Source organism: Acanthochromis polyacanthus, chromosome 12 (assembly GCF_021347895.1).
Source record: "Acanthochromis polyacanthus isolate Apoly-LR-REF ecotype Palm Island chromosome 12, KAUST_Apoly_ChrSc, whole genome shotgun sequence".
Taxonomy (NCBI): Eukaryota; Metazoa; Chordata; class Actinopteri; family Pomacentridae; genus Acanthochromis; species Acanthochromis polyacanthus.
The window spans coordinates 29,553,387-29,575,834 of NC_067124.1; the positions used below are offsets into that span (position 1 = coordinate 29,553,387).

The following is a 22,448-nucleotide window of genomic DNA, read 5'->3' on the forward strand; positions in this document are numbered from 1 at the left end:
GTTCAAGAAATTGGACAGAAAGTACAAAAGTCAACAGTTCATGTTTAAACACATCTCCTTAAATCCATCAAACATTTGAAAAATACAATGATTTTAGAAAAACAGTGGACTGCTCCTTCAACACAACAGCACAGATCTTACAGCATCGTTTAAATCTTTACAACATTTTTCATCTAGCTTTTCTTTGGCGTAGCAAACAGCTGACGAGCTCGCAGCGTACATTCCCGGCTGTCTCCGATAGAAATATCAAGGCGGGTTAGAAAAATAAAAACCTGATCCAGCACGGCTTCTCCCAGCGGGAACAACTGGAGTTCCTTCAGGTAAGGCGTTCAGTCCGCTTCACACCAGCAGAGTCCAGTAAAAGATCGCAGCATCAGGAAGCCAAGGACATGATCGCAGGTTTCCAGCAGGTTCGAAGGTGGGAAAAGTTTGTTCGGGATTAAAAAAAGGCAGAAAACACTGAGCAGCGTCAAACAAGTTAGAAGACAATCGGAGATTCTGGCAGCAACAAACAAGTGAGATTTTGAGAATAAAGTCGAAATAGATCCACAAAAAAGTAGGACTTCTATGAGAAAATAAAATCTGAATATTATTGCATGTGGTTGTCGATTGTTTTTTTTTTTCAAAGTAGTGCAATTTTGAGCATAAAGTTATAATAACTGCAAAGGAACATGAAGTCGGTATACTTTCAAGAATAATTTGCAATATTACATGTATAAAGTTGGAATGTTTTAAGAACACAAAACATTTGATGAAAAATGCAACATTAGTAATATTTGGAGAGCTAGAAAACAAGTATTTTTTCACAGGAAAAAAAGGAACAAAAAGTCACAATATTCAAGAATAAATTCAAAAAATGTCCCAACATCAGAGGAACAAAGTCAAAGCATTACTGGAATGAGTTTGGATATTAAAAGTGAATATTATGAGAATTAATTTATAACATTTCTAAAAAAAAATTCTAACAGCATGAGCACAAAGTTGTAATATGTTAAGAAAAGATATTCTGGCAGTAAAGTCATAATATCCAGATTTTTTTTCTTTCCAGACATAGATTGAATATTAAGTCTGAATATTTTGAGAATAAAGTCCTAATATTTGACGAAAAAAAAGTTTTAAAAAAATTTTAAAATAAGACTGCAATGCTGCAATGATAGTCGTATTATTCTGAAAACAATGTCAGAACGTCTTAAGAATTGCACCGTAAAAAACAGACGTTATAAAGAGTAATTTTAAAAATAACCTACAAAGTAGTACAGAATAGGAATTTATATGATAAAAGAAAAAGATTGGTCAAAACTAAACCAAAAACATCAAATTGTTTTTTTGCATTGTTTTACTGTATTTGAATCAGCAAACATATCTTTAACAGATACTGTATTTGCTGTTAGGTTCACTTCTATTACAGTTTTTAAATATTACAGTGTTTTTTTCCTGTATTTTTCAGTTGTGTTTTTTTACAGTGTAGTTCAGTCTTACATGTATTAAGAGCGATGTTTTAAGTAACATTTGGAAGACTTAACATTTCAAGAATCTGTGATATTAGAAATGAAGTCAGAATATTTTGAGAATAAATCTACAAAATTGCGTGCAAAAACTTGGAATATTTTGAGAATAAAGTCGAAAGATTACAATAATACAGTCAACAAAGGCAGATGTTTGTGACAATATCAGACAGGTGTTCTTTATGCCGCTTTAATTTGTCAAGGACTTCCTTAAAGGTCCAAAAGGTATTAAAGGTTTTGAAGTAATAAACATTGTGGTCCTAACTTAAGAGCTTTATCTTGAAGTGCACTGACAATAGTGCAACTTTATTCTTGAACAATTTTCTAAAATCTTGACTTCTTGCTGAAAATATTTCCACTGTATCGTCAAAATCTCAGAGCAGTTTTTCCGTGAAAACACAAAAGTAGATTTGATAGCTTTGTGATTTATCTCCCGCAGTCGGTTCAAACCTTTAAGTGTTTTTAACATCAGAAAAAGACTCAGCCCATGATTTCTCCTGAAAAACAGTCCAGCCTGGTGATTCAGTCTTGTTTGATAAAGTGAGAAAACTGTCCACATTCTGTTGTTTTGCTAAAAAAAAAAAAAAAATGACATGTGAAAAAGGAAAGTCTTTGTTGTCACATTCGAGGAGCGTCCTCAGGGAGTGCCTCAGACCACAGTTTGGGAACCCTTCTACTTGTTAGTCTTTAGCTCTATGAGTCCTGAAGCAAGGCACTGGGGCACATGACACTTCACCGTGACGTCGCCACAAACAGGTTTGAGTCCCAGACGTCCAGGTGATCACTGCCGAGGAAAGGCACTGAGATACGCCACGTACAGCTCGACCTCACGGAGGAATAAATCCGATGACTGAGTGCAAAACGGGTAAGAAGTCATCATCATCTTCATCGTCTCTTCAGTGAAGGAACGCCGGAGCAGCGCTAATAAAGCGTTCAGATAACGTCTCTGCAGCCTCCAAACATCCAAACAAACGTCCGGTTAAAGCGGAGGAGACGACTCGACTTTCTGACGGGAGGCGGGTCGAAGCGGAGGAAGAGGAGGACGTCTGCAGAGAGAGACAGTCACCGTTTGTTGTTTCGTCCATCAGCCGTCTCCATAATTAACATTTCAACTTTACATTTTTATAACATCATTAATCAAACTCATTCACATCCAAGCATCTCCTCAGAGAAATTCATCATCTATCCTAAACTCACTAAATGTTATTTAAATGAGAAGTTTCACCCATCTTTTAGATTGAGAAGCAGATATGCAGTCCTGAACTGAAGGTGAAGATGAATTCAGCTATGAAGCCATTTTACTGAAGTTACCTCAGCTTGAATTTTGACTTTAATCAAGTAACATTGTTGACAACGTTAAGGTAACCCACCTCATTTAAATAATATTTACAACTTCAAACGATTACCTAAATCAGTAAATTACATTTTTCATTTTGCAACCATGTATTTAATTAAATAGAGGGAATAGGCCCATAAAACACTTTCTAGAATGCATTAATGAGGATATTATTTTAAAAAGTAATTCAAGTCACCACTTATGAAAAAATAAAAAATGTAATTTAATGGTTTAGGTACATTTTTGACATAATTTCGACGAGTTGTGTTCACATAAGCATGTTGCAAACGATGCTTCTTGATCTAAAACAAAATTCAAGTTGAGGTAATTTCATGAACACGGCTGCAAAACAATTTTTTTCCACCTTCAATTCAGGATTACTCTTCTCTTTCTCAAAAGATGGTTAAAACTGGTAATTTAATCTAATTTACTGGTTAAGATAAATCGTTCAAGTAGCAAACAATATTTCAATGAGTTGTATTAATGTTTCATTGATGTAATATTGTGTGTAATATGAACTCAAACTTCTGTGTCGGTTGACTTTAAACTAAGTTCATGAAATCGCTTGATAACTTCATTTTCTTGAGGTTAGGATTGTTCATGTCCTCCGCTGCACACTTAACACAAGAACATCTGACTTTATTTTAAATTTGCCAACTTAAAAGCTTGTGTTTTCAAGTACTTAAAAAAACCCTTTGATTGTAGAGGAAACAGTCATTAAATTCAGCGTAGTTCATTGGCTGAATTTAATATCATCAGAAGTTGTCTGAACTCAAAAACATTGAAGCAAATTGTAGCATTATTTACTATTTTTTAGAGTTTTCCTCTTCATACTTACTTGTCATATTACTGTTAAAGTTCTGAAACAATGACTGAATACAATGATGCGAAACACTCTTTACTTTCCAAGAAAGTACGCCAAATATTCTGCTTAAAATTAATGTCCCTTCAAACTGATTATCTTTTGGATTTAGAGTGTTGATGTGTTTTGTGATTTCCTCTTCTGCGATATTTTATTGACAAACCAAATAATCTGCAGATGAATTGATAATAAAAACAATATTTAGATGCAAGCCTAGAATTACTCAAAAAACAATCCGTAGTAATGAAGCGTACATGCATCATATGACATGAGAAAGTACATGTATAAAGCATTGCTGGAAAAATATATAAAAACAACAGCCACGACCTCTGAAAGGTCACAGAGGGATTATTTTGGCAAACCTTGCATTAACATTTGCATTTGTAGCAGGATTTCCTGCCTACAGCCTGTTTGGTTTGCCCTCAGCACTGTCTGTCAGGCACAGTTTAATATAAAACCAGATCAGTGCTTAGTGGAGGAGCCGCAGGATGTTTGTCTAAACTGGTCCAGTGTGTTAGAACTGAAATCAGAAAAAAATAATCCTCACTGTGGCCTCTCGTGCGTATTAACAAACTGAGATTCTTTTCAGTGAGCTCATCCAACAGCAGGAAGTTGCTGCTCACTCTGACACTCCCTGAAATTGCATCATTTACTGAACATGCAGCTTCCGGTTCAACAGTCAGAGCTGTTTGTCACGAGATCATTTATACCAACTGAAAGTTTGTGCCTCAGCTCAGAATCTCCATACAACCAAAAAAAATATTTTCTTTTCTCTCTCTCTTTTTATTTATTTATTTATTTTACATTTTCTTAGCTTCTAAAAATGCTCTCGCTTTCGAGAAATGTGCTCATTTTCTCAGACATGTCCTCACTTTAAAAGAAATGTCACTTTGTAAAAATGTCCTCACTTTCTTTGGAAAAATGTAGCAGTTTTTCTCAGACATGTCCTCACTGTTTAAAATGTCTTCATTTCCTTTGTAAAAATGTCGTCACTTTCTGAGTAGTACATTCTTTACTAATGAAAAATGGTCCTTCTACAGTGTCCTCTGTTTTAAAAAAAATGTCCTCACTTTCTTAAAAAAGTCCTTAGTTTGAAATAAAAAATCTATTCTTTGAAAAAAAAATCCTCACTTAAAAAAAGACATCCTCACTTGAAAAATGGTCAAGAAAAATGTTCCCACTCTTTAGAAAAAATGTCTCCAACTCATTCAAAAAATGCCTTCACCTCTTAAAAATGTTTACACTTTAACAAATTTCCCTCAATTTTGGAAAAAAGGTCTTTATTTTTTCCTAAAAAATGTCCACCTTGACATTAGTTTGTGAAAATGTCCTCAGCTTAAAAAAGTCCTTGTTTACTTTTTTTAAAAAGTTGTCACTTTAAAAAATGTCCTCACTTTCTTAAAAAAGTCCTTCCTTCGTAAAAAAAATCCATTACTAAAAAAAGCTTTCCTCATAAAAAAACATACTTAAAAAATAGTCAAGAAAAATGTCCCCACTCTTTAAAAAATGCCCTCACTATAAAATCAAGCCCTCACTTTTAAAAAAACGTCTCCAACTCCAAAAATGTCTTCACTTCATAAAACCGTCTACATTTTTAAAAAATTCCCTCAATTTGTAAAACATAGTCCTTTTCTTTTTTTAATTTTTATACATGTCCACCTTGACATCGGTGTGTAAAACTGTCCTCATCTTTTAAAAAAAGTCCTTATAGTTAATAATAAAAAATATCTAATTTTAAAAACATTTCCCCACTGTGTAAAAATGGTCCTTCACTAAAAATGTCCTCCCTTTAATAAAAATGTTTCTCACTTGTTAAGATCTCTCACTTTCTATGTAAAAAAAAAAGCCTAATTTTGTAAAAATGGTCCTCACTTTCTGAAAAACAACTCCCTAACGTTTTAAAAATATCTTCACTTTGTAATACATGTCATTAATTACAAAGAAAATCTTTTAAACTCACTTTGTAAAACTTGCCCCCACAGCCTGACTTTGTTAAAACTGTCCTCACTTCACTCTGTTACAGTCGTACCTGTTGGGGCCGCTGGCGGGTGCGACGGCACCCTGCGGTGGCGGTTTGGTGCTGGCGGGGTATCCGGGGTGAGGAGGGATGTGGGGGTGGGCAGGTGGGGCTAGGGGGCGGGGCTTTTTGGGCACCATAGGTTTGAGTGGAACGGAAACCTGAAGAGAGAATCATGGGAGAAATGTAGCCAGACATTCACTCCATTCACAAAAAACAAATATGAGACATGTTCGTGGCTGGAAAATATTTGATAATTGTTGCTTAAAGAAAGTATTAATTTCATCAAAATAGTTCACTGATTTTCTGTTAATTAGTAAATTAATGTATCCGTAGAACTTACCAGGTGATAAAACATAGTGCAGGTGAATCAGTCACCCACAGTATTTAATTAAACCAGTAACTGCCACATCCGACGCTCATTTATGTTCCTGAATGCCTCATATTCTGTATATTTGGTATCATTCAGTTTGATTCCAGTGTTCGTTTAAGTCCAACAAATTGATCACCCATCAGACTTACCCTCTCCATCCACTATCAGCAGATGTCAATAATCACAGTGATTGACTGTCTGATCACAAATGATTACACCGATCAATGAGTCACGATCACGCCGATCGATCACCTTCTCACCACTTCATTCACACCGACATCAGAAGTGTTCTACATGCTACAAAGCTACATGCTAACAGCGAGCAGCATGCAGGTCCAGCGTACCTGTTCAGGTGTGACGGGGTCGGGGGGGAGGGGCTTGTTGGGTGGAGCTGGTCGGCTCACCAGCAGCTAGAAGGTTAGTGAGGAGGAAGAGAGGAAGAGTGAAGCTCCAGCGACAGAAACAAGGATCAGAGGACAGCAAGGATGCAAAGGTCTGAGCTGCATTTTCAAATTCTGCAGTTTCTCTGACACGAGAAAACCAAAAGATCCGACAAAAGCTTTTCATTTTAACAGCGCAGCATGCAGACAGAAACAGCATTAATAACAAAGAAACATAAGACAGAAACACTGAGATCATGCTTTAACAGTTCACTTTCACAAACACAGACTCTGACTTTTACATCTAACAGTCCATCTACTCACAGCACATTTATCTGCCAAACACAGGACTTTCATATGGATCTCACTAATTTAATGCTGCCGCTTCAAACCTCTCAGCTCTGTTCACTGCAAGGAAAAACCTTTCCCATCTTTAGCATTATAAGGACATTTTAGGTGCAGAGATAAAAAAAAATGCACACAGGCTTCAAAGAGGAACACAAGGTGCACAGAAAGAAATATTTTAAATAAAACAGTAAAATGGAAGAAAAAGCTGAAAGAATCTTAGAAATTTGTCAAAATAGCAAAAAAAAAAATGAAACCACGTCTTACTATACGTGCAACACATCAAATTCTACTGATGATAGAAGCCTCAGAAGTTACTGAAATGTCAACCACAGACTGCACTGACAGTAGAAAACTTGGATACATTCATAAACATAGACTTAAGGCAGCTTTCTGGGATGGCAATACCCCTCTAAAACAAACAAATATGCGTTACTTTTGTCCTCCTACCAGCAGCAGGAGCTGCAGTCTGTCTACTGTGCCTCAATCACACTGGACTTGTACACAAACTGCAGACAGACACAGGACACACAGTGACACTACACACTACAGGTAGCGATGACTGTACCTGGCTGGAGGGGGTGGTGGGGGGGTCGGGGGGCAGAGGCTTGGTGGGGGGAGCTGGTCGCTGTTTAACCAACTGAAGCAGCAGAAATAAAAGTCAGAAGAACACCGAGTCAGTGTTTGGAAGGATGAGCCGACCCGATCTGAGCCAGTTCATACTCAGAACCAGCAGATAACCACAAAGGAATAGTTCAGCATTTTGAGAAAATCCTCTGACTTAATGTTTGCTCTGGTCTGAGACAATTTACATCCTCCGTAAATGATTCAATTCAAGCATTGAACTGGTGCCAAAATGTCTAAAATGATTGTACACATTCATCAATATTTTTCAATCACTGTTTGCTAGATACACATTAATAAATTCAATGCTTATTGTCAGAGTAACGAGATGCTGCAGCACCTGGGAGACAGGTTTAGTGTAGAACAGCATTTTTTTGCTATCAGAGAGATTTGATGACAAATAGCTCTGCAGATGAAGACAAATCTGAGGTATCAGGTCATTTTGAAGTAGAACCAGAGCAAGAAGATGGAAAAGTTGTTCAGTTAGCGTCCTATAGTTCCCTCAGCTGCATCAATCCTTGTGTTAAAAAAACACAAGTAAATTTCCAGGAGCAATTTGGAGCTTGTACAGGAGATCTAAAACTCTCCTGAAAAACCTTCACCAACAGAAAAGGAAAGAGAAGCCACACCTGCTAAAGTCTTTAGTTTGTGCAGTTTGTCAGAACTGCTTCAGGTGCAAAAAAAAAATCCCAATCTGTCCACCAACAGTGCAGCTTTGTGCAACAAACATGCTGCAATGATCACATGAATGTGCTTACTGATACTGTGCTGACTGTAGCTCTGAGAAACTACAGCGAATGTGAGCCACATAAGACACTAGAAACATGAAATACGAGTCCAATCATCCAGGTAAAACAAAAACAGTTTCTATAAAGGAGCGGAACTTTTCAGAAATGACAGATTATGGCTAAAGCTACACTGAAAATGCTATAGCAAGTAGATTTTTTCATGTAGACTCACCCAACCACAGCCTGAGCCAGATTTTAGCCTGGATATGTTAACATTTAAGCTATTTGGTGAATACAAGTAGCTGAATTAGCTATGAGCAGCTTCTATATGTGCAGTCGACCATCACGTGATTACTGTGACACTGGTAAACTTCAAAATGTGATGTTTCTAAGGGGAGCTCTGAAGCACCTTTTTCAATAATTTCTGGCTAGATTTAAAGATGTTGATTCACATTTGTTTTCTTGTTTTACAGATCTAAAAGTCAATAATCCCATCTGAAGCAATGAGTTATATGACCACAAAGGCCGCATATCTCCCTGTGGTGTTAATGAGACCTAAATGAGGAGGACTGAATTCAACTTTTACAGATTATTTGTGAGCATTTCTTGAAATAATGAACTATTCTTTATTTGCATATAAATTATACAAGTATTTACACTAATTACAAAGACACATCATGCACAACTGGTTGCTCAAGACGACGAGATGCCAAAGAGACACTTAACAACAAAACAACAGCGACGCCTGATCTTTAAGCACATGAACACAGACGTGAACACCTCCAGGTGAGGTTACCTGTGGTGGGGGTTTTAGGGCGGGGTCAGGGGGGAGTGGCTTAGTGGGAGGAGCAGGTCTGTCATGAACCTGATAAGAGAAAAAACAGGAAGCAGAGGCAGAATGACAGCTGAAACATGCACACTAGAGAGGAGAATCGACGTCCAACAGGCAGGTGTGTTAATGTGAAAAGAGAAAGATAGAAAAACAGCAGCTGTCCAAAAGCTCGTCTGAACACGACAATCAGCAGCATTTGTTTCACTTTATCTTCCTGCAGTCACTGCACATCCTGATATTATCAAAGGACATCATGTACAGAAGTTTTAAACTGCCCTACAAAGAAAAAACACAACATTCACACTTTCTGACACCTGGTTCTTTATGTATGCATTGTGCAGCTAATTAATTTCCCACAAAGTTTCCTCACAACTTCCTTAAAATTTCTGAAATTTAGCCAGCAATGCCAACATTTTTAAAAAGTTAAACACAGTTTTGTGCTACTTACATGGAAAATGGCCTGCTAGTTAGGGACTAATCCAAGTCATTTAATAGTATCTGCTGATACTTGATACCACTTTCCTAAATAATAAATAGTTTCAGCATCGGAGATCAGGTGTAGTACCTGGTCAGCCACCAGGTGGAGCCTCCTACTGTTTAGGTCAGGGGTCGGCAACCTTTAACACTCAAAGAGCCATTTCGACCCGTTTCCCACAGAAAAGAAAACACCGGGAGCCGCAAAATCCTTTTGGCATTTAAAATGAAGACAACGCTGCAGACATCGTTTTTTTTCTTACCTCTATGCCCTTGTTAATCAGTCGCGATTACTTAATTACAAAGCCTCTAATTAGATAGATCCATTTTTAATTGTGTCCTTCCACTAATATGTATCTTACTTGGTTAATGTCATTTTTGCTCCTGGACCTCATATGTTACATAATGTTAGCTGGAAATCAATATTTTGCGAATGTCTATTCAACTTGTAAAATCTATTTATCTTAAGCTAATAACTTTTCTCCGGTAAGTCGCTGACCTATTTTTCCAAGACGACACTCCTCTGACTCTGACCTGCTGCCTGGATGTGACATCGAGCCGTGTTTCTTGCGAGTAACGTGTATTACCCTATCATGAGTACTTTTGACTCAAAGACGTGTCTTTCTTGGAGTGGAGCTTTAATATACAGGCTTGCCATTCTTGAGTACAAAACGATGTGAAACTACAGGCGTTGCTTCTCCAGGAGTAAAATTTTAAAAAAGGCATGAAACGTGTGGGAATCGGAAGCTCCGTGTTCTCTTTGCGCTCTCATGCACAGGCACAGCATATCCGGTGGAGTGACACGTCAAAGTAAGAGCGGTAATTTCACAATAAAATTCTCTATATTAAAATGCATTGAAACGCACCTGAAAGGCAGAATAATGTATTTTCCAAAGTTACAGGGAGCCACGACAGAGGGCTGAAAGAGCCGCATGCGGCTCCGGAGCCGCGGGTTGCCGACCCCTGGTTTAGGTACTGTGTTGGCAAACAGAGCATCATGGGTTCTTAGTTTGTAAAAGGGAACCATGACTTCTGTGCTGCTTAATGAGCTCAGACCTGCACATAAGTGTGACATAGTGACGGGATAAAAGAGAGTATTCCTAAATTCCTTTGTGACATCTGACGGTCAATTTTGCAGCTATTTTCATGCTTTCATGTGACAGTAGAACTAAATAAAGAATGCACATGCTGTTCAGTTAAAAACTTCAGTGATCAGCACACCCCTATTGTTAATTGCTGAGTTAAAGAATAATTCTGGTCTGAGATTATGAAAATTATGAATTCCTCAGCCCAACCAAGATTTTTGAGGTGACTGCTGGCTGTGTTTACACAGAGCAGAGAGGAGTACAGGAAAAAATAAAACTGGGAACATCTAATAGTAATATCCAACATCTAATAATATCTATAGTATGTAGAGTCGCTATTTTTTCAGTATTGGGAAACACCAATAACTGCTTCTGGGCACTTGGAAAAATGCTGATTCCAGGTTTTTTACATTTTTGTAAAATAAACTATTTCAAAAAAATCTAATTTCATTTGATCTTTTATTCTAACCGTCATACATTTCTGAGTTCTCTCTCTTTGTCATGGCTGTGCTGTTCCCATAGAAGTGTAGGACTTTCAGTATATTGTAATGAAAAATGAAACCAGTGTGGAAAAATGAAACCGGAGCAAAAATCGTCCTGAGAAACAGCTCAGACTTCAGGGGGTTAAAGGAAAAAACACCATGCTGCAATGTTTTTAGGGCTGATCTTGGGGTTTTCTAGATTCATTTAAAAAATGTCCACCTTTGTCTTGTCAACTAATCTGTCTTTCTATATATTGTCAGCTCTTGGTTGTTTACCTCACGTTCGCTTTGTCTCTGGGTTCTTCAGAGTTTTAGTTTACCACCTGTGGAGCCTTTAGTTTGAGTTCACCTACTTGAAACCTTCAGCATCTTTCAGTTTTTCATCCTCAGTAAGTCTCATTCTTATTCACCTGCGTTTGTCTCACTCAAACGTCTCTGTTTCCATTTGGCTGTTTATTTTGATATGTACACAGCAAAATTTTGCCAACTCCAAGTGGTGGTTTTCCAAGAAGACACTGTGGTAAAGAGAAACACTGTGACACTGTATTTTCTTTGAATATCACTCCTGGATCTGATGTGATGCACCTTCAAATATTCAAAAACAACAAACAAACCAGACAAGAAAAAAGTTAAATCATTACTTCTGTCAGGTGTTACAGGAGGTTTTTTTTAAGGGGCGTGGTCAGTGTGGTGAAGTTGCTATGGTTACCTCTTTGTGGGGCGGGGTCAGTGGGATGTCGGACTGCGGGTTCAGGTGGTATCTGAGCGGCCGGACCTGCTCTCCATTCCTGCCATCCGCTCGTTCCATCACTGGAGTCCTGCACAAATGTGAAAGAAATTAAAGGAAGCCTGTTTAAAAGTGTGAGTTACGGATTTAATGGACATTTGGGTGCATGTGTTGTAATATCACATATTTAAAAGAAATAAGATCAGGAAAAGGTCCTAATACCCGATCTCTAATTCTAATAAAACATGACGGGAAGCAGAAACATTTCTCATCGGTACAACACCACACCACTAAGACCTTTCACAAACTAAACCGTCCTGCTGATAGACTTAAAGCTGCACCTGGACTTCATTACCCAGAAACCTCACTGTCCAGTCCCATTTCATTCTATCAAATACCAGAGCATTGTTGTGTTCATGTTTGGGATGACAGGAGGGTGGAGATCAGAACCAGAGCAGCTGTAAGTCCAGATGTGGTTTTCCTCTGCTGATCAGGTCTGAACAAACAGTCAGAGAAGTGAAGGCAGCAGTTTAAATGATTCCTGAGACACTTATAATCCTCTGAACAACAAAATCTATTGATGGGTTTAAAAGGCAGGTTCTTAAAAAAAAAATCTAAGTTAGAAAAATTGTGATATTTCATCAAAATTACTTTATTAAACAGGTGTCATTAAAGAAACTTTAAAAGAGTTTGCCCTAATCATGTTCTGTAAAAAAAATTAAAAATCGAAAGCCACAAAATGACCATGAAACCACATAAAACAACAAATAATGTGGTGCAAAATTACTACAAAAACACGTAAAACACCAAAATGTGATGCAAAATGACCACAAAAACATTAAAATCCGGCCTTCACCTCTCTGACTCTACAGGATCAGACTACAGAACAGAACCAGCAGGTCCAGCGGTACCTGGAGACGTGGGCGGGGCCAAACTCCAAACCCCACATCTCACAGTCAGCCACACTGCATCGTGGGTAAGAAAACACATCAGTATCAGGCTGGAGTCACGCGTATTTGTGGAAATTTTATAGCTCCCAGCAAATAAATGGTTTAAAAACACTAACACACACTGCTTATCCATGTGTCTGTCAACAACGCACCAAACCTAACAAACCTTTAATAAAACTCCTGGAACTCAATATTAAGATCACTGCTCGTAAAAAAATGAAATGAAATCTTGAGAGCAAAATTGTAAGGAGGAAAAATGTCTAAATTTCACCAGAAAATATCACGAAAATGAAGTTCCTGCAGCATCTTTCTTACCGGCTGTGCTGTCGAGCTTTGTGAAACGGGCTGTTTGGTCCCAGACAGAAGAGACTCCGCCGGAATCGAGGGAAACGAAGAGCGAGGAAGAGGAGGACCACCGGCAGGATGAAGAGGAAGATGACGAGCAGGGCGACACGAACCGGATCCGACTCTGAACAAAGAAATATTGGAGGTTAACCAGAGTCAGGCAGGATATGGATAAGAGAGGTATTTTTATGTGCAGCACCTCGAGCAGCTCGGGCCGGTCCGCTGTCGATGCTGCCTCCATGACCGGAGTACCTGCAGTCAGGTGGAGCCCAGCCCACATCACAGTGGCAGTTCTTATTACTGTTACACACCTGAAACACACAGGCACAACAACAATATGGACTCACGCTGTAGACAAGACAAACCCTGTTTCAATCTGACTGCTCTTCATTAATCATTCTCAGAAAAAAAAAAAATCAACACAGTTTAGAAACAATGACAAAAAAACCCAAAAACAAATAATGCATCAAACTCACAAAGGTCTTTTCTGGGTCATTTCCTTTCAAATCCTTGGATACTTATACAGATTCTAAAGATGTTTTTTAAAAATTGCTATATCAAATACTCTGAAATAAATTATTTTAAATGCTCCTTTATCCACTTTCAGCACTTTATCTTTACATTGAAATTTTGAGGATGTTTTAACAACAATATCAAAGGACTACTAAAAAATTAATCTGAAATTTTCTCTGTTATTTCTCATCACATCACTGATTCAGATTCTGCAATATTGGACAAGTAGATGAAATAACTTTTAATTTTTGGCGAGTTGAAATATGCCGTCGTGAAAAGTCCCATCTCTGAGTTCACATTAACAAAAAAACTGATAATGCAGAACTAGTGATATTTACTGAACCCTATGTAGCTTCACGTCACAATAATGCAAAACAAAATATACAGAATATTTTTAAATATGTCATACTTGTTCACAAAAATGAAAAGAAAGCTATTTTATTGAACTTTTGTAACTGATTGGGCAGGAACAACAAGTTGTACCACAAAAACGAAAATACTGGTAGTCTGATTCAATTTTCAAAATGGTTCTCAAATATAACTAAGAAAATATATTTTCTTAAATATCCTGTTGTATTTAATGGCTTTGATTGTTTTTTCTCCCATTCAGTACAATTTATGTTACATTCAGTGCACCAACAACAAAACATTAAAGCATCTAATATTTCTACAACACGAGGGAAGCCTGACCTGATCTTGAAAACTACTACAAACGTTTAAAACAAATGTGACAAAGGACAGAAATGCATTGTGCTTTACAAAAACACAAACAGCGGAGTTCATGATGAATTCTCTGTGGGTTTCTGAATTTAGGTAGGAAGTTCAGCAAGTTATCCAGCATCTATTCTGAGTCTAGCAAAATTAAACTATAGGATGTGACGATGCGTCCTTCACTCACCCCGTGACCGTTGCATTTCTGGCGACATTCGTCAACACCGAACACGGATACATCCTGACACTTCTGGTTTAAGCAAGCCTACAGCAACAGCAACCAAAACAGTCATTTTTGTGAGAAATGATTGTAGAAATCCTATAAAATTGGTGTGAAACTGCACAGAATGTTAAATACTTCTGAGTGAATGACAAAGAAACACTGCATTTTTATTGGTCTAGTCTAAATATTTAATCTGTCTGCCTCCTCCAGGCCTGCGGGGGTCGTTGTCTGACCTTGCCGGGGCTGCAGGCGGTGCCCTGAGCAACAATGGCGGGATCGGATACGTCGTCGCCCAGGTGGAAGAAGGTTCCTCTGCAGACCAGGTTCAAGCGGACGGTAGTGGTGAGGATCTCAGCATTGGTGCCCAGCAGGGGGCGGTCTCTCCCGCCCTGACACTGAATCCTGCCACAGAGAACGTCCCTGCAACAGCAACAAAACACCACAAAAGGTGATGCTAGTTTCCACCTCATCACATTAAACAACACACACAGAAACATTATATGACTTGTAGGTCTGAGGGACAGGGACATAGACACCAAACAACAGAACAGATAGTCACCTTCACTGACTGTGTGTTGTGTGTATACTGTCCGTGTGCTCTGTGTATTCTGTCTGTGTACTTTGTGTACTCACGCGTTTGCACAGGGGATATAAGAGCCGTTGGACAGCTGACCACAGTTTCCATATTTGTTTCCCTTTTTGTTGACTGATGAGAAACAGACAGCTGGAGCACTGGTGGCATCTGAAGGAAAGATGTAAACAAGACAACGATGTAAGCCAGTATAAAAGTGGTTTAAACTTACACTGGTTAACTGGTGTAAACTGGTTCTGACTCATGATAAACCATCTGTATCCTATATAAAATGACTCAGATCCAGTGTGAACTAGTACAAAGTACTTCAAACTTAATATAAACTGGTTAAATTCACTGTAAACTGATTGAGGATCAGCGTAACCCAGTTTGGTCAAGGTAGAAACTAATTTAGATTCAACAGAAATGAACAGAACCATTATAGTTTAAGATAGTACACTAGTTTACTCTCAGTATAAACTGATTTACAATCAATATAAATCAAAAGGACCTTCATAAAATGATTTTAAGATCAGTGCAAACTAGTTTAGTCTCAGTATAAAGTGATATAGGATCAATATAACTTGGATAAGATCTGTACAAACTGGTTTAAGATTAGAATAAACTAATTTGATCTCAGTATAAACCAATTTGGGACCAATATAAATGGAAAGAACCTGCATAAAATATTTTGAAATTAGTGTAAACTAGTTTAGTCTCAGTATAAAGTCATATGTAATCAATATAATTTGGACAAGATCTGTAGTTTAAGATCAGGATAAACTAATTTGGTCTCACCATAAACTAATTTATCATCAATATAAATGGAAAGAACCTGTATTAATTATTTTGAAATCAGTCTAAATGAGTTTAGTATTAACTGATTAATAATCAATATAAACAAACAGGACCTTTTAAAACTGGTTTAAGATCAGTGTAAACTAGTTTAGTTCAGTGTAAGCTGATTCAGGATCAATACAAACAGACAGAAGCTTTAAAAAATGGTTTAAGATCAATGTAAACTAGTTGAGTCTCTGTATAAACTGGTTCAGCTCAGTTTGAAGTGGATCAGCACAAACTGGAGCCTTACTGGGTCCCCACAGCATCTGGCACTGGGTGTTCATGCTGGCACAGACTCCTCCATAGCAGTAGGAGGCGCCGTCCTCGCAGGGCTGTCCGTTTTGCAGGAAGACGTTGGGTGGGCAGTAGGGGGAGGAACCCGTGCAGAACTCGGGAAGGTCGCACTCTCCAAGTGGATCGCGACACACCGAGCCCGCCGCTCGCAGCTGAGGATGGAGGTGAGGATTAGTTCAAATACTGGCGGACATCAGTGTTATGTTTGCGGCATCGTGTCAGTCTGACCTTGCAGTCTTGGCAGCAGATACCATCGGAGGAGCACTGAGCGCCAGGAACCAGCTGACAGGTGGAGGCGTTACAGCAGGGGTCCTCACATTCCTGACCAATCAGAGCACAGCAGTGCGTCAACAGGAAGGATGAAAGAAGTGTGACACTTTCATTGGTATTTCATGGCTTTAATCTTTTCTTTTTGCATGTATGAATTGTCGTCTAACCTGAATGTATAAAATCTCCTGATTTCACTGCAGAAAACACCATTCTGCATTACAATAAATAAGCATTGATACTTAAGACAGGCGTACAGGTGAGCAGACATTCAAAACAGCTGCAGGTAAACAAATGCACAGGGGAGCAGAGAGTAAGACAGGTAAAGGTGGACAACTGAGCAGGCAGTAAGACAAGTGCACAGGTGAGCAAATAGTGAGGCATTTGGACAGGTCTACAGGTGAGTACCTCCAGCAGGCCGCAGTCACACTCCTCTCCTTTCTCCACGTAGAGGTTTCCACAGCGAGGTCCTCCCAGCAGGCGTTCTGGCTGCGGTACGTTGAACAGACACATACCGCCACCGTGCAGCAGGCTGATGGACAGATCTGAAGCGCTGCAGCTGCTGAACTGCTGGCCCGGCATGAACCTGAGGTCAGAGGATGCAGGTAAACAGTTTAACAGGAATAAAATCATCATCATGCTGAGTTTTAATATTAGGCTGATTATACTTGTAATGACCCATGCTAAACACTCCGGTACTGACCCGGTCGAGGGTTCCATGATGCATCCCCCGAGCCGCGGCTCGTTCTGGCAGGCACAGCGGCGTTCAGCGGTGTCGTGGCTCATCCCCAGGTTGTGACCGAGCTCATGAGCAACAGTCGAGGCAACGCCCAAAACGCTGACCAGGTGGTCCTGAGACAGAGAAAGAGAGGGTTTAGAAAATAAATCATTCATTTGTAGACTGGTTTAGTGGTTCCACTATTTTCAGTTCATTTCAATGAAATCAAAAATGGGTCTTTCCATGTCAAATCATAGAACTTTTACTGCAATTTCTGCCCAACCATCTCTGATATACCTGAAATTTTCATAGCATAAAATATGGACATTTCTGAAGACATTTTTGATAGTTTATAATGATTTAGCAATATAAAAGACTATCCAGTGTGTTTGGTAGGAAGACTTTTATTGTGACAATGTTGCTGCGAAGATAAGCTGTTGGCTGAAATTAGTACATTTGGACCAAAACCTCAAAGACCTCAACATGAAGTCAAATCTACAGAAACATGAAGAGGGTGTGAAGAGGTTTTTAGTGTCAGAAGTCATCTGCTGCTGATCCGACGACATCTAAACCGCAAAGTTCGGACTACGACAACAAAAGCAGCAGGAATCTGAACAAACAATACAATTCAAAGCTCTGACCGGGTCAGACCGGTTTGGATGACGTTTTGCAGATGATATATCAAATACTTTATATTTTTTATTTCTTAATTATATTTGGATAACCATTTTGAAACTTCAAAATGCTGTACTACTTGGATTAGGCTATGAAGCAATATTTTCTTTATAGTCATGTTTGTGATAGAGTATTTCACATTAAAACGTATTCTACCTTCTATACCATTTAAAATTCCATAGTTTATGATAAAAAATAGTTTTAAACAAATCAGTGATTATGACCCAAACGTTGAAACCATATTTCTACAGTTTGATTATGTTGCTCTTTTTTCCAGATTCAAGATCAATCAATCAAAATAAAGAGCTGACTCACCACGTTGACGCCTCCCGACCTGTCTCTGGAGCACATGGACGACTGGGACGCCATTCCCACTGTGGTACCATCAAAAGATCCGCCCCTGCAAAGTCAAAGCAGCAGTCCAGATAAATCACACCAATCAGATCAATCGAGTTCTTTAATCCAGGTGAATGTTTCCTACATGACGAGCTGGGCGTTGTCGTGACGAAGGCGTGGCAGCAGGTCTCTGGATCTCCACTGCAGGAAGTTGTTGAGGGTGTCAATCGGACTCTTTTCCACCCGGATCTTGTCGCGGTCGCTCCAGATCTCCAGACCGGTCAGAGCCACCCGGACGTTCAGAGGACGGTAGAACTGAAAGAGGAAAAAGAAGCGGTCCGGTTCTGCTGCTGCAGTGGATTTACTCTGGCTGACAAAGACAGGAGGTCGGAGGTCTCACCCAGTCCACCTGGTTGGCCACGTCCAGCATGCGGTAGATGATGGTCTTATTGTTCTTCTGGTAATTCAAAAACTAGGAAGAGGAAAATGACTTTTAGTAGCACTCTGTCAGGATTAAAAATCACAAATGTCTCAATTTGATTCAACCACCCAGTGACGCAGTAAGAAATAACGCTGCCGATTGTTTTTTAGAGTATATTTTGTTGATGTCTGAAGAAATGAAGTGCTGCCACCTTATGTCAAATACATGTCAGTGCAGGTAAAGATTTCTCAACCAAATAATGTAGGCACCGGGTTTTAAAAAGCATGTGTGGAATTAATACTTTTAGTCCTGCTGCATCAAGTTTGATCCTTTAAGTGGAATAATTTGTAACACAAGCAATTTCATTTCATCGTCACATTTTCCTCACTTTGGGCTCTTTTTCACAGCAGTAAAAAGTCCTGCACATTTATGGCAACAGCACAATCACGGCTAGGATAAGAGAATTCAGAAATGTAAAATTATGTGCACTGTGATAGTTAAAATGACAGAAATACATCTTTTAATTCTTTTTAAAAGAAAACTGCATTTTTTGATTATTTATTTTCAAAAAAACTGTAAAGCCTGGAATCAACAGGTCAAACATTATTGTAAGAAAAACTGGGGAAACTATTTATATTTTTACTGTCAACAAAAACAAGCCCTGGAAAGACATTTCATGTATCTTCCAACAGCTTGTGCAGTGCTTAAAGTACCAAGGAGTGCAGATTTTTTGTGCTTCACGGGATCCGGTAAGAGACATGTAGAATAAAGTAGTTTGGATAAATAACTTTATCTTAGTAGAAATTTCAAACAGTTACCCAAGAAAATAATTGGCAGATTGATCAATAAGACACAAACACACTGACCTCCTGGTGATCGGCCACCAACACCAGTTCGATGTATTTGGTCTCAGACAGGATGTCTCTCTTGGTCTGTAGACAAAACACAAAGTTAGAGTTCTAGGACAATCAGCAGTATCTGAAGTACTTTACCATTTCCAGCCTATATGACTCTATACATTAACTCCACTCCATATTTCTATCCAAACTTCACAGTTTGGATAGAAACATTGTATTTATCCTCCAGTAAGTTAATAGCCTAGCCGCGCTAGACAACCCACGGCAACGAATTTAATTCTCTGCCAGGGTGGGTCTAGTTACCCTCCATAAGGCTCGAGGTTGGATTCTCCTAAAACTGGCCGACGAATCACCATGAATGTAGAGTCAGAAGGCGGGCGTAACTAAGTGACGACAGAGGCGCAACGATTCTGACAGAAACAACCAGAAACAACTAGCCTAGCCGCGCTAGACAACACACGGCAACGAATTTAATTCTCTGCCAGGGTCGACAACAAAAACGACAACAGTCGTTGAGCTCCATTAGCACTGACTCTGAATAATCTTTCTGTTAACATGTCTGTAATATACTTGAGCTTCACTGAACTACCGCATCCTCTGATTTCCGGCGCTCTAGGAACTACGTCAGCCTATTCGTTGCGCTGATTGGTTGTATACCTACCCAATTGCTGCAGAGTGATTTGAAAGACAACCTTTTAGCCCGCCTCCCTCCCTGTCGAGAGTTCCTAGACCTTTGTGTCTTCAGACCTGGGTCTAGCGCATTTTTCAGCAACAATAATACTCCGATATGTTACAACGATCAGCCACAACATTAAAACCAGCTTGTCTAACATTGTGCATTCCCTCCTCTCCGATTGGTCGAGGACTCCACAGACCTCTGAAGGTGTTCTGTGGTTTAAGGGACCAAAGTGTCAGCAGCAGGTCCTTTAATGCCTGGAAGTTGTGAAGTGAAACCTTCATGGATCAGATTGGGTTTATGCTCGATCAGATTGAGATCTGGGAAATTCCGCACCTTGAACTCTTTGTCACATTCCTCAAACAATTCCTGAACAGTGTTTGCAGTGTGACACAGAGCATTATTCTGCTGAAAGAGGCCATCGGTAAATTAATGAAGCTATGAAGGGCTGCAGCAATGTTTAGCAGTCACAGTATCACCCACATGAATGCTAGAAACAAGGTTTCCCAGTAGTAAACAACACCCCATTGACCTTTCATGGAAGACTGACTGAACTGTAATTATGCAGAATCATGCACGACAAGCCGTGATGCACTTTTTGCTCTCTTTGTGATCATTTCGTGTCTCAGTATGGTTGTTTTGAGTGTGTTTGTGGTTGTTCTGCATATATTTGTGGTCATTTTGCGTCAATCTGTCCTGATTTTTTGTTTCTTTGTGATTGTTTTGCTGCTCTTTGCAAAAGTTTGGTGTCTATTTGTGATCTAGCTGTGCAGCATCAGTTACCACAGTGATCTACCAGGTTAAAGAGGCTCAACATCAATAACTAACCCTCAAATCTCACTTCATAGTACATCCCTCTGCTTTCTCCATGTTATTTTGATTTATTTTTTTCTCTTCGTGTTATTGAAGAAGTTCGTCTCACCCTGTGTGTGTGCGCTGGGCTGTGGATGGGTGGGATGACTGTGTGCGACACCCCGCAGCCTCCGGCACCGTCCAGTGGACTGGTGGAGAACAGCAGGTGGACTCCTTCTTCTCCTTCTCCACTTCCTCCACTCTCCCCTCCTCCCTCCTCCTCGTGGTGGTCATCTTCCTGCGGTTGCAGCTCGAAGCTCAGCGTGGAGTTCAGGGCGATGACACCGCTGCAGGAGGAGACACAGTTAGCTTCTCTACAGCTCATAATTATTATCTGATTTCTAAGCATATTTATAGATGTTTGCTTTCTCTTCTGGTTTGTCCTGCTCATTGTTCTAGGCAGTTACAGATTCTGTTATTACATAAAAGTTTTAAATCCTGCCTGGAACAATGAGTTAAATTAGGAGGGAAGAGGACCAGGCTTTTCGCAGAGGGACTGCAACTGATTGTTTTCATTGTTCAGCATTTACTGGATTAATCGATCAGTTGTTTGGTCTTTAAAATGTCAAAATGGTGAAAAATCTTGATCAGTGTTTTCCAAAGCCCAAGATGATGGCAGTCTGATGTGAGCATATCGTTATTACAGGATCTGGAGCAAGCGGTTTATATTTGACCAATTTATGAAGGAGGCATGTGGAATAGAGTGATTTTGATGAAATAAGACAATTTTACTGATAAAAAAAAACCACACATCCCACATGATAAGTTCAAGGACAGCTGAAAAGTTACAATTACCTCTGCTTTGACTATTTCAGATTCTGATTAATAGTGTAATTTTGGCTAACTTTTCTTCAAGAAATCTTGTGAGAAACCACAGCTTTCCAGCACATTCCAGCAAAAGTTTGCACGTAGCTGCAGCGTTACCTTCCGATTGATCTTGATATACATCAGAATATCAAAGGAAAGTTTCTATCAAGGAGGCCTGAAAATGCACTAAGATTTAAGGTGCAAGATAAAATAGGTTTTCATGTGTTCAAATAATTTACTTTTGGACTTGACGGTGCATTTGTAAGAACAATAAAAAACCCATAAATCTTCCTACACATTTGTGGCTCATCTATTTATTAAAGTTACTGTACTGTGTTTGTTCTCAGATGCTTTATTTTTTCCTGAGTAATCTAAAGTGCTTAATTAAAGGTCTAAACCTGTCCTGCACAGTGAGCTCGATCCTCTGACCATCAGCTGGAGCAGCTCTCTTCACGTGAGCTGCCAATTAAACCCACTAATCCTCCCTCAGCCTGCACACTTTCTGCTGCAGAGGTCAGAGGTCATGCCGATTGATCCGGATCAATTTGGCCTGTAGAGGAACGCTGAAGCCGTCACTCGCTTTTTCTGCCGAAAACAGCCAAGAAACACAAAGAGCTGAAAC

At 39.2% G+C, this 22,448-nt stretch overlaps 1 protein-coding gene and 1 long non-coding RNA gene across 4 annotated transcripts in view; one reads left to right on the forward strand and one right to left on the reverse strand.

Annotated features, from left to right (window-relative positions):
• Positions 1–22: 22 nt before the first annotated feature.
• Positions 23–22,448, reverse strand: part of adam15 (ADAM metallopeptidase domain 15) — a 40,233-nt gene continuing 17,807 nt past the window's right edge. Inside the window, exons 6-25 of one of the 3 annotated variants that reach the window (XM_051956778.1) lie at positions 21,090–21,306; positions 19,501–19,566; positions 18,614–18,685; positions 18,359–18,528; positions 18,193–18,277; positions 17,188–17,336; positions 16,893–17,070; positions 16,446–16,538; positions 16,174–16,369; positions 15,146–15,254; positions 14,746–14,932; positions 14,477–14,554; positions 13,265–13,376; positions 13,036–13,189; positions 11,753–11,861; positions 8,967–9,035; positions 7,387–7,458; positions 6,438–6,503; positions 5,733–5,881; positions 23–2,551 (exon numbers count right to left, since the gene is read on the reverse strand). In XM_051956778.1, the coding sequence (XP_051812738.1) occupies positions 2,485–2,551; positions 5,733–5,881; positions 6,438–6,503; positions 7,387–7,458; positions 8,967–9,035; positions 11,753–11,861; positions 13,036–13,189; positions 13,265–13,376; positions 14,477–14,554; positions 14,746–14,932; positions 15,146–15,254; positions 16,174–16,369; positions 16,446–16,538; positions 16,893–17,070; positions 17,188–17,336; positions 18,193–18,277; positions 18,359–18,528; positions 18,614–18,685; positions 19,501–19,566; positions 21,090–21,306 (2,398 nt within the window). In that variant the 3' untranslated portion in view covers positions 23–2,484. Of the gene's footprint in view, positions 2,552–5,663; positions 5,882–6,437; positions 6,504–7,386; positions 7,459–8,966; positions 9,036–11,752; positions 11,862–13,035; positions 13,190–13,264; positions 13,377–14,476; positions 14,555–14,745; positions 14,933–15,145; positions 15,255–16,173; positions 16,370–16,445; positions 16,539–16,892; positions 17,071–17,187; positions 17,337–18,192; positions 18,278–18,358; positions 18,529–18,613; positions 18,686–19,500; positions 19,567–21,089; positions 21,307–22,448 lie in introns of all 3 variants that reach the window. The other 2 variants (XM_051956777.1, XM_051956776.1) reach the window with 2 other exon arrangements.
• LOC110967095 (uncharacterized) lies at positions 16,274–19,175 on the forward strand. The gene is made up of 4 exons (XR_002596781.2): positions 16,274–16,381; positions 16,465–16,602; positions 16,936–17,089; positions 18,155–19,175. It is a non-coding gene; the product is annotated as an uncharacterized LOC110967095 (long non-coding RNA).